Here is a 12,361-nt window from a genome sequence, read left to right as displayed (position 1 = left end):
GATGTTGTAGGATGTTTGGCCTTGAATTGGGACGGCGACTCGCTGGAAAAACGCCGAAATAGAGTGTTTCGGTTTGTTTTCTCTTGCTGCCAGCCCTTGTTCGCCGCCACGGCTGCCGAGGTTGGCCGAGCTTGCCTCGCTGCCTCCTGTCGCCATTGGGGTTAGCCACCATGGCTGCCCTTGGATCCTATCGAGGAAGGGAGAGGTGGTTTCCCTTATTTTGGAGAAGAGAGTCTTTCTTCTTTCTCTCTTCTCTTTTTCTCTCTCCTTTCTCTCTTGCTTTTCTCTCTCTTGTTTCTCTCTCTTTTCCACTTTCTCTTCTTGACTCGTGGACCGGATATACTGATGATCCAGAATGGCGGTGTTATCGACGGCCAAACCTAGACCCCTGGTTGAACCCGAGCTGAGATTCTCTCTCCTTTCCCTCTTTCTTTCTTTAGAAAGGCTTAGGGATCCTAGTGTAAGTTTTGCTCTCCTTGTTGCTCGGATCCAAGACCCAGTTTGGAGATCCTGAGCTGCCCCGGTATCCGGACGGTAGACCGGCTCATTACTTCAGCCCCGGCTAGATCTTTCAAAATTTGGGCCACTATTGACTTTTACTAGGCTAGTTGAATTCTCCTTGCTTGGACCCACTTGGGCAGTCGTGAACTGCCACCTAACCGACCTGATTTGGACATGAGGCTGTATCCCCAATAGTATTTTGATTTTTTACTTTGCTTGGCTTTTAAGATATTGATAAAAGTTAATTATATTTTAATGATATTAAAGCAGGCGAATCTGACCCGTCTAATTGAAGTGGGATTTTGAAATGATAGGAGGTAAGTAACCTAATGTTTCAAAGTGTATTTTTCCGAATTTTTGGTAAAAAAATAAATAATTAATTAAATTTAATTATGATATATTTTTATACGTACTTAAATGGATCAGGCATGTTAATGTTATGATATTTTAAAATATATTATGTGCTATGTTATGAAATCTGGAAAATGTGACTGGGCAATTCATGGAAAATCTGTTTTATAAGTATGCATTTTCAGCACGACTATGATCTGATTTGGCTACGCCAATGGAGATTATTGATTGGCCCTGTCGATTTATAATTTGTGAGAAACTGATTTGTACACCGCACCATCGATGACTAGAATGGTGGTATTTGGGACATCGTGCCTCCGATGGTTAATAATAGTAGTTTTTGGCACTTTGTGCATCTGACCCATGCCACTGGGTTATGTGGCCATAGCCTGATATCTGGTTTCTGGTATTTCTTGTAAAACCTATAGTATACTTCAACAAAAAAATATGCATTATTCGAAAAATGATTTATTTTTCAGACAATATTTTATGCTTTTAACTAATTATTTGGCATGCTTTGACTCTATTTGGGCTATTATATTGCTTACTGGGTTAGTGTAGCTTATTATTATGTTTTCTCTATTTTTCAGATCTAGATGCATAATTGCTCGGGACTTGGGGAGTGCGCTAGTTCTTTTGAAAATACTTTCAGTCATTGGAGTTTTAGTGAGACTAGTTAGAACACTTTATTTAATTTATGTTAATAGTTAGCAAATGTTGATTTATGTCCCTTTGGAACTATTGTAAAAACCATTTGGATAAATTCTTGATTAAATAATTTTTTTAGAAATTATTATTGCTTTGATATGATCTGTAGCTTTGCATGCTTGTATGGTCCGCTATACAGGTATGCGACATTTGTTACGCTTTGGGTTCGAGGCGTGACAGATTCCTAAAGCGTAACAGATTTAGTGCTATCAGAGCTTAGGTTTTAGGATCTTTAGGATTCGTCGAAAAAGTTGAGAGATGGGTAGGAACTAGACAAGGAGATAATATTAATTGCTTTTGTTAATAACCTTGTGTTATTTTGTTTGAATGTTATTTTTCTTTTTTGGTGTGCTGGGCAGCTGTCTTCTTACCTTTCGTGCCTTCTTTGCCTAACTATGCTGGAAGGATGTAAATCGCTTTTCTGATCGAGTCGACCGGATAGTATAGTGGCCTCGTCTAAGCGTCTCTTGATCATATCTCTAAAAGGATGTCTCGGATAAGGAGTCATGTGGTGACTAGTTCTCTTGTGGCTATGACTGATCAACTGAAAGAATACGTGAAATATTGCGCTCAGCCCATTGCTCTGCATCGATCCTAGCCTTGCTGGCTACGAACTGGCCAGTCGTGGAGGCGATCCTCGCTCATCAAGCTCCGGCTTTTGCTGCTGGCACACAAGCCATCTGATCATGGGATCATCCTCATCATCAAGGAAAGCACTATGAATCGGATTCATATACTTGAGCTCCACTTCCTTCTGAATGCACTACAACCTCAACCTCAAATTGTAATGAACATATACAAAGTCGTTAAGGCGCTTCTATGTCAAACAGTTACTCTGCTTGTTGTGGATGCGGGCGAAGGTGAACCAATTGTGCTCATAGCCACTCGAGGAGACCGTCTGGAAGAGCATCCGGATAGTTAGCCGCTTAAGATTTTTTGCGGACAACCCAAAATGAATTAACCATTCAGCTGTATAACACCTTGAAGAAAATTATATATAAGATAGTACCATATTAGTAGCCATCTAAGGCTAGGTAAATGTCTTTCTGATGTGTAACATTCCTGGATTCATACTTTTTTTACTTGCGACATCTATTGAGACTCCAAAGCTATCACTACCCTCTCTAAATATTTTGGTCTGTAAAAAAAAGCCTTGTATTATGTTAATAATAGAAGATACCAATTAACTTACACATGTCACTTAAGTTAACTTACCTCTTCTAGACATAGGGTCACAACTTCTGGATCTTGCTCCATCTTGTAAATCATATTATAGAGAGCGGCTAGAAGTTCGTCATCAATATCGATTCTAGTTACACTTTACTAGACTGAGGGTTTAGGTAGTATGCTGCACATAGTGTTAGTTATTGTTAGTAAAATTATACAAGTATAGGAGCAGTCTAATTTTCAATGTTTTTGCTTATGTGCTAGATACAAGTTCCTACCTATTTGGTAGTCCCATCGTCGCTCAATGATGTCTATGTACTCCTAGGCATGCATCGAATCTGCCTCAATGTCATGCGTCCTTGCCCTCTTTATCATATGATACAGGAAGCCTATTTGGAGATATCTCTTGCTGTCCATAGCCCGAAGCATTTCATACAATGGTATAATAGCCTTCACTATCGTAGAACTAGGATCCAATGGCTCGCCATATATACTTCTTATCCTTCTTCAGCATTGAGTCAACCCTCTGCTGCTTCAAAACTCTACTGAAAAAAGCATGTGGATCTAAATCATTGATTGTTGCTGTTGGTGGAATCTCTCTAGATGACTTCTTTCTGCTACGAAAAGTCTCCAATATAGATGCAATCCGGCTACCGCCTCAGCTGACGACCTCCTTGACTTAGGTGGTCCTTTTGAACTCTGGATCTGTCTTGTTGCTCGCAGAACCGTAGCACGACTCATAGTACGAGGGCTCAAATCGAGCCCTATGTTTGGCTACTTCATCCTGCTGCCACTGATCATTCAGGCTCGCTTGCATGGTAGTCTGGATTTGTGCCTCTTCGTCATCTGAAGCGGATGCCTCCTCTGACTTCCTGGAGTGATAGGAAGATGGCTTTGCCACTCGACGGTCCACCTCTGCCTTCTTTTTGACAACTCTATTTTTCGCTGCTCTGAAATCAGTGAAGTGCTTCTTTAGCTGCCAAATCTCCTATGGGCATATCTGACAGATACATTGGGGTAACGACCACTTAAGTGCCGCTTCAACCTAGTTACCCCTTTCTTGAACTCTGTGTTGCACCAGTTGCACTTTTAATAGTGCCGGCCCGAAAGCATTTGCCCATGATCCTAGCCAATATCACGCTCTGGGTCCTTTTTCTTTGATGGCTCCATTCCTGCAGATTTATCAAGTATGTCAGTTTATTAATTATTTAAAGATTGCAAAATTAATTTATGATGAAGTTAATTTTTTTCTCTTAAAAAATATATTAGATTTGTTTAATACATAACCCTAATTTATTTATTTATTTATTTATTTATATATTTTTAATAATTTTTAAATCTAAAAATATGTTTAAATATCATAAATTCAGAAAAATATGATTTCTATCTCAGAAATTACTTTTGAATTATGTAATACGTACCAAAAATTAATTTCAGCTTAAATTTGTGTTGAATCCAACAATTGATGCTACATATATTTTTCTAGACCCTCGGGCATGCATCAAAGGCTACTGATTTCTCAATTTTTTTCAAATTTAGGCCTAGGCCACTGTGCGCATGATTGTATCAAAACTTGAATAAATGGACACCACAATTCTCGGCTAAAGCCCTTTCTTAAGGCAGTTCAGTCGCTTTGAGATGAGCCCACAATGCCAATAGACACCAAATTTTTATGGAGAGTAGCTCGCCGACCTTGCCTGCTGGAGGTATGATTCCGATCTTTGTGAATCGAATTTGATCTTTTGTCTTCAAGTGAGGGCGGTGGTTGGGGAAGGAAGCTTACGATTTTTTTAGTGTGTGAGGTGGCCCCGAGAGCTGAACCAAAGCCGGCCGTTGCGAGACCAGATGCCTATTCACAAACTGAAAGACAGTCGTTGGGCGCCGTTATAGCGTGATTTCGTCTAACAAGTTATACCTTAAAATGACACCTTTTGTCATTACAGCGCATAGAAGAATTTTTTATGGAAGAAGAACAAGTTATTTTATATTTTTAATATTTATTTATTTTTTAAAAAGTTATTTTTTATTCAAAAATATATTTTTAATTTTTAAAAATTATATATAATCTAAAATTTTTAAATTTTTATGCCAGCGTATAGATCGTCCATAGATCTACAATATATAAAAAAATAAGTCCAAATCGAAAATTTTGGCTCGATGCCTTTTATTTTGCCATTTTTGAGCTATTTTTTGAAGTCCTTCCAAAAAAGGAAGAATGAGATAGGAGAGAGGAAGCACACCTTTTATATTCTTAGATTTTTCTTTTGATAGCCTAAATCGGTGTTGTTTTTGCTGTATTTGAAAAGCGAAAGTGGCAGAGAGACTCGCCACTTTCAAAATATTGTTAGGAAGGCCAAAGGCTTTCCCAACAGACATCTGCAGTCCACAGTGTCAACTCGGTTCGGAACCGGTTTGACTTGGTGCGAATCGGCTGGTTCACACCGAGTCTGTACTGAGCTGACCGGTTTCGGCCGGTTCGGACACTTACTAGCCGGTTCTGGTCGGTAAAGGATCGGTTCCAGTAGGCTCAGTAGAGGTTCCGGTTGGTACGGGGCCGGAACCGAATGTATTAGGCAAACCAACCCGATTTCGCACTAGGTTAGTTTGGCCTGGTTCGGCAGATTGGGTACCGACCGATATGGTTGGTGTGGTACCACTAGTACACCAGTGAACCAATACAATAGGTACATATTGCTACAGTTGTTTCTGTATCATATCGGTGTTGATTTCATGCTGGAATGGCATATTACTAGTTGTACCATCTATTTCAGTGGTTTTTGAAATCATGCATGCAACAGTATTATATAATTGCTAATTGATCACCAAAGACATGACTAATCTACCTTGTAAGGAGTAATTTTCATATAATTGTTAATCTTGAAATAACATATTGGTCTCTTGACATTTCAGGCCATTTTGATGTGTAATTGATCTAGCATAAGCAAGGTTCGCCATACCGGTACCGATAGGCGGACCGGTTCCCGTAGGCGGACCGGTACAGTTCCGGTTTCCGTAGGCGGACCGGTACGGTTCCAGTTTCCGTAGGCGGACCGGTACGGTTCCGGTTCGTACACGAACCAGCCGGTACGAACCGGCCAGCTCTTTCCTGCCGGAGCCGGAAAAGAAGGGAATGAGAGCGCGTGAAAGAGAGGGAGGAAGGAGACTTGTGGCCGCCATCAAAGAGCCGCGGAGGGGCGACGGAGGCCGAGGGGGCGCGGCGGAGCCTGCGGGGGGGCTAGGAAACCTGCGGGGGCGCGACGGAGCCTGACTCCGCTGCCGTGTCCCCTGTTTCAAAAGAAACATAGGATGCGGCCGTGGCATCGGGCTCCACCACCGCCCCTCTGTGGCTCTTCGATGGCGGCGACAGGTCTCTTCCCTTCCTCTCTTCCCCGCGCTCTCTCTCTTTCTCTTCGTCTTCTTCGTCTTTGGCACAGAACTGGCTCTTACCGGTTTTCACTGCTTCGCCGTACCGGTAGCTGGCCGGACCGATCCAATACAGCCGGAATCGGCCGGTACGGCGAACCATGATCACAAGCAATAAGAGTCTTCATGCTGGTGATGAAGTAGGATAGGCATTTTGATTAGAAAAAAGAAATTGAGCTCTTACAATATAGAAGCCAGTATACTCTATCCTAAGCATAATCTTAAAATCTGAGCTTAATCTAAAGCCAGAAAAGTTGATACACGATTCTATACCGAATCGGACGGTATGATGCATATGGTACCTTACTGGTTCAGTACCGGTATGCGATACAGGAGGATTACTGATACTCGATACACTGAGCCGGCCTCTGTACCGAGCGTACCGAAATAGTGACAAGGTGGCACCAATACGGGGCTCTGTACCGAGATGACGTACCTTGCAGAAAACAAATATGTACGAAAGAATCTGATACCTTTCTAAACTTGTTTCGGTACATCTTGCGGTGATTTTCTATTTAAGTTGCAATGGTATCTTTCTTTTGCAATCTTTCTCTTCTTTTGGGTGTCACTAATATGTGGGTCTTCTAACTTCTTGCTAATTATCATGTTCTTGATTCCAAACACAATTTTATTTTGATCTCTTCTTAAGGTACCATTCTTTTATTTTATTCTTACAATAAAAATATGATGCCAAAACGCATGCCTGTCAAACTGTTCAACTTAGATGTTTAACTTCATTTCTTATAAATTGCTGTCTGTTTGTTAGTTTGTTTTGTGCATTGAACAACTAACTGGACTTGAAGGGTTGTCTATTTTATAGCTATAGCAGAGCAAAGCATAGGTACTGCAAGGGGAATGATAGGCAGCTCAGCCCTGGATATCATCTTGTTTCAGCTGCAGAAGCTGGTGCTTTGGTTAGTACTTGATCTGCTCCTTTGTGATCCTTTATTTTCTGATGTCTTTCAAGATGTGTGTAGTATGATTATCAATTAGTCCTTCAATTAGTTCTGTGTCTCAAACATTATATACTTTTGATATTTACAGGTTTGATATGTCTAATGCCAGAGTAACTAATGTATTCCATCTTGTTTCTTCTTTCTATTATTGAATTTTCTGTTATTACTGCTGAATCTTCACATCATGTGTCTCTTGGAAGCTTAGCAACAACTCATTTATGAAACTGTAAGGTCTTGAAACCAAGGTCTGTCGTACCGGTACCGGTGGCGGCCCGGACCAGTATGTATCGGTCCGGTCTGGTCTTGTACCGTCTCGGTTGAATGGCCGGGTTTTGAGTTCTGGTGTTTTTTTTGCTTGAAGTTCTGTCTCTGTTGGATCTCATTTTGTGAAATTAAGTGAAGTTTAATGTTTTTTTATTTTTTTATGATTTTTGATGTTTCTATGTTTAAGTTTAGGGTTGAAGATAAATGATGCATCTTTTTACTTCCTTCCGTTTCAAATGTTACAAAATTACAAATGATAAAATGATACACAAATTATTTTCAAATTAAGATACAATCATTTACATACATTTAAAGTACTCTCGGATATCTAAAATCGGGACGAGTGCCGATGACTCTCGTAGATATCCGGATCATAAATATAGTCCGAAGAAAGCAGATCAACCCAATCAGAAGGAACGCGCGCCAGGTTATAAGAACTGTCGGATCTCTCGCTCATGCTCTAGGTCTGAGAAGTGTCTTTTGCTTGTGTAGGGGCCCATCCAAATATGGCGGAAGCAAAATCCGATGCACCATATCCATTTTCGTATGCCTGAGGCTCTAGATAATAGAATCCGTATCCGTATGCAAGCTCATCTGCAGCTATATCCTGTCTTCCGGATCCACCTCGAGGAGCCAGTCTTCTATATCCAATGATATCCTCGTGGACTCTATCAGATGGTCGACTGTGGTCCGTATCCTGTATAGCATGGATAAATTAGGACTCACTGGTGAAATGAAGACCATCCTTCGGCTGTCTCATAAGTATCATATTGTCCTCCGCTTCCTCAATGGCTAGAAGATCCATCACCACCAGAACCTTCATCGCTGCTAGTCGTAATCTCCTCCTCGATACTCTCCATTGGGATCCTTTGTTTTCCTTTTCTGCCCCTCTCTGCTTGACTATGTTGCCCTCCTTTGCTAAGCATCTCTCGATCAGCTCTCTGAGAGGGTATCTCGTACCAATCATGTGGTGACTGGCTCCTCTGTGCCTGTGGTTGTTCAGCTCTGGGAGTGTGTGGAATATTGCGCTCTGCCCATTGCTTTGGATCGATCCTAGCCTCGGTGGCTATGAAGCTGGCTGGTCGTAGAGGCGATCTTGGCTCATCAAACTCGGGCTCCTGTTGCTGGCCCACAAGCTAGTTGAGTACTGGATCATCGTCATCATCGGTGAAGGTCCCATAGATCAGATCTGCATACTTGAGCTCCACTTTCTCCTAAATGCTCTTTAGCCTCAATTGCAGATTGTAATGCACATAAATAAGGTCGTTGAGGTGCTTTTGTGTCAAATAGTTCCTCTGTTTGCTGTGGATGAGGACGAAAGTGGACCAGTTGCGCTCACAGCCACTAGAGAAGACCGTTTGTGAGAGGATCCGAATAGTTATCCGCTTTAGATTTCTCGCGGATCCGCCAAAATGCACCCACCATTCAGCTGCAAAAATATTTATGAAAATTACATATATGATTGTGCCATATTAGTAACCAAGTAACACCAAGTGAATGTCTTTCTGATGTGTGACGTACCTGAATTCATAGTCTGTTTGCTGACTACAGTCGCTTATCCAAAATTGAGCTGCCCTGTCTAAATATTTTGCTCTGTGAAAAAGAAGCGTGTTCTTCGATGTTAATCGTTAAAAATGTCGGTATATTTACACATGTTGCTAATTACTAAATCATAGTTACCTCTTCAAGACATAGGGCCGCGGTTTCTGGATCATGCTCCATCTTGTAAATAACATTACGCAAAGCCTCCAGAAGTGTGTCATCCATACCAATTCTATCTATGTTGTACTGAAACCGGGGGTTTAGGTTATATGCTGCACATATATAAGACTATCTTAGCATAATTTTACAAGTACATCCATCACTATAATTGTCAACGATCTTGCTTACCTGCTAGATGCAATTTCGTACCCATTTGTGCTCCCCACCATCGCTCAATGATGTTGATGTATAACTGGTCATAGGCTGGATCTGCCTTCATAATCTGAGCCTTTGCCTTGACCATCATGTGATATCGAAACCCCATCTGGAGGTAGTCTCGCTATCCACGGCCCGCAGCACTTCATACAATGATTTGATAGCATTGACTATTGAAGTAGCCCACTGTCAGAGTGACTGTCTCGTCACTAAGTCTTCTATCTTGCTCCCTTCACTGCTAGCATAAGAAAATCTGCTATCATGCCACTCAGAATTGACAAACATCTAACGTAAGGTTCCTTTCTTCTTGAGAATGCTATCAAGTGCAATGAAGTTGGTAGCAAACCGTATGATTCCTGATCTCAGAATCTCTCCCCCTGCATACTGATTCATCAGTGAAAGGATCTAGGTATGGTTATAAATATACTTGGTGATGCGTTGGGCTGTCTCCATCGTTTGCTGCATCCTACGGATCTTTTCAATATCCATTAGCATGAGATTGATACAATGTGCAGTACATGGGGTCCAGAAAATATGTGGCCGTCGCTCCATCAAGATCTTTCCGGCGGTCTTATATTGCGGCTCATTATCAGTGACGACCTGTACGATATTTTCCTCTCCTACCAGATCAATCATATCCTCCATAAGTTTCAGGATGTACGAGGTATTGTGCACCTGAGCCGAAGCATCAACCGACTTGTGGAAGGTCTTTGCATCACAATATATCAGAAAGTTGATGCTCCGCCTGGTTGGACAGGTCCAACCATCGCACATGATGGTTAGTCCATATATGGGCCACTTGTTCTTGCAGGAGTCAATCCATTTCTCCAGCTCCTTATTGTTGTCAAGAAGCTCACCGTAGATATCATTCGGGCCTGGAGGAACTACACCGGGATCGGCAGCTTGTATGGCGAAATGGCAGACCTGTAGTACGTATTGTTTGCCACATTCGCTGGGATGTGGCTTAAGTGGAATCAGGATGCAATAGCTCGCCACATATTTTTCTTCTTATCCTTCATCCACATTGAGTCTATTCTCTGCTGCCTTGAATCTTTGCTAGGGAGAGCATGCGGATCTCCATCATGGATTGTCGCTCCTGGTGGAATCTCTCTAGATGACTTCTTTTGGCTACCAAAACCACTCAGCATAGATGCAATCTGGCCATGTTCTCAACCGACGCCCTCCCTGACTGAGGTTGTCCTCAAGAATTCTGGATCTTGTTTGGTGCTCACAGAGCGGCCGCCCAACTCGTAGGTAGAGGGCCCAAATCGAGCCCTATGCCTTGTTGCCACCTCCTGCCACCGATCATCCAGGCTTGCCTGAATGGCAGCATGGATCTCTGCCTTCTCATCTAGATCCTCAACCTTCTCTGGCTCCCCAAAGTGATTGGAAAGTGGCTCTGCCGCTCGGCGATTGACCTCCGTCCTCTTCTTAGAAATCACCTCCTTCGCTTCTTTGACCTCAGCGAGATTTTGTCTCATCAGCACACGGATCTTGCTTGGGCAATTTGGGCATGTAGCAACCTCACCGGAATTTCCGGCTAAGTGTTGCTTCAACCTGGTTACCACTCCTCCCTTGAAGACTTTGTTGCAAAAGTTACACTGAAACTGGTGCCGCTCCCCGACTCTTCGCCCATAAGACCAGCCAATATCACGCTGTGGGATTGGTTTTCCCTTATGGCTCCATTCATACCATAAATCTACAACATATCAAAAAATTAAGCCAAAATAGTAAATTTTGGCATGATCTTTTTTTTGGTAATTTCTAAACTATTCTTATTAATGAAATTAAAGAAATAAAGAAATCACACCTTAAATAGTTCTGCTTGATTTTTTTGGGAAGGACTTGCTCCTCAATTTGTGGGCTATCTCTCAAATCTGCCCTTCTCTGGTTACCCTTCAGAGACTCAGTGGCCACTTCATTTATGTTGGATAGCTGAGGCTCTCATTCGGTTTTTATAGCCGAACGAGAGTGACAACCTTTTACTGCATCTGTGGGTTTTTTTTTTTTAACAGTCTGTCGCCGTTTCGGCGACAGAAACTTTCGGCCACACGCTTTGACGAACTGTGGCCGAAAGGGGCACAGCGCGTGGCCTTTCGGCCACAAAAATGTTTAAAAGAAGTGGCCTTTATCAGCCACTTCTTTTAAGTTTTAAAACTTTACTGTGGCCTTTCGGCCACAGTAAAAGAAGTGGCCGTTGTCGGCCAATTCTTTTTTTAAACCACAGCGCGCGGCGCTGTGCTTTTTAAAAAAAAAACTACGTACCGGTGCGAACTGGCCGGTTCGCACTGGTACGTCACCGGTACTGACTGGTATGGCATCCGTATCGGTCGGTTTTTCAAAAATAAACCTGCGGTATCGGATCCCACGCTGATCCGATACCGTTTTGCTTTCGGACCGGTTCGTACCGGCCTGTACCGGCCGGTACAGCATACCCTGGTTGAAACCGTATGCATTTTCATGTTTATTTACATGCGGCCAGCATACTAGAGTCTTGGAGGTTTGCTAAGTCAGACAATGTTCAGTCTATCTAGTGACCTCTCTTATAGCTCATTGCATTTTGTTTTGGCTGAGGTAAGATATCAGGTCGATAGTGTTCAAAATGCGAACAGAAACTAACTATGAAAAAGAAAATTCACTTGTTCGCACAGAATATAGAATGCCTACAATTTCGATGCCATTGCAAAATGAGGCTCCCACCCTACCTAATGTTTCCTAACATATCTCATATACATATCTTGTACAAGGACTTGCATGTCATTGGCATGGAATAGCTTGCCCTTGGTTTCCATGAAATGTGTGGTGCCATGCCAGTACTTCATGCTGGAGGGAGGGGGATTTTGAGAGTCCTTTTGGCACAGGACGAGTGGCATAGGTAGATACAAGCTGTCGCTTCTCGATGCAGTGAGCTTGCTTGGCAGAAATGGACTCTTACGTTGTATAATAAAAATAGTTTTACTTCTGTGGACTCTTTATAGTTTATTATTAAGCAGTCCATATAAAGTAACATACAGAAGATTGTGAAATGTCATCCTTTATTATACATTTTGCTTCTTTTCTTACGTACACTAAAA

The 12,361-nt window shown here is 42.1% G+C and overlaps 1 protein-coding gene across 2 annotated transcripts in view; it reads left to right on the top strand.

The window, feature by feature from the left end:
- Nucleotides 1–12,361, top strand: part of LOC103723150 (folate transporter 1, chloroplastic) — a 100,505-nt gene that overhangs the window by 17,119 nt on the left and 71,025 nt on the right. For both annotated transcript variants that reach the window (XM_008813972.3, XM_008813971.3), the window contains exon 4: nucleotides 6,971–7,064. In XM_008813972.3, the coding sequence (XP_008812194.1) occupies nucleotides 6,971–7,064 (94 nt within the window). The remainder of the gene's footprint in view (nucleotides 1–6,970; nucleotides 7,065–12,361) is intronic.

The sequence above is a fragment of the Phoenix dactylifera genome, unplaced genomic scaffold, assembly GCF_009389715.1.
Source record: "Phoenix dactylifera cultivar Barhee BC4 unplaced genomic scaffold, palm_55x_up_171113_PBpolish2nd_filt_p 000182F, whole genome shotgun sequence".
NCBI classification, from domain to species: Eukaryota; Viridiplantae; Streptophyta; class Magnoliopsida; order Arecales; family Arecaceae; genus Phoenix; species Phoenix dactylifera.
This window is presented reverse-complemented; position numbering and strand designations above follow the sequence as displayed.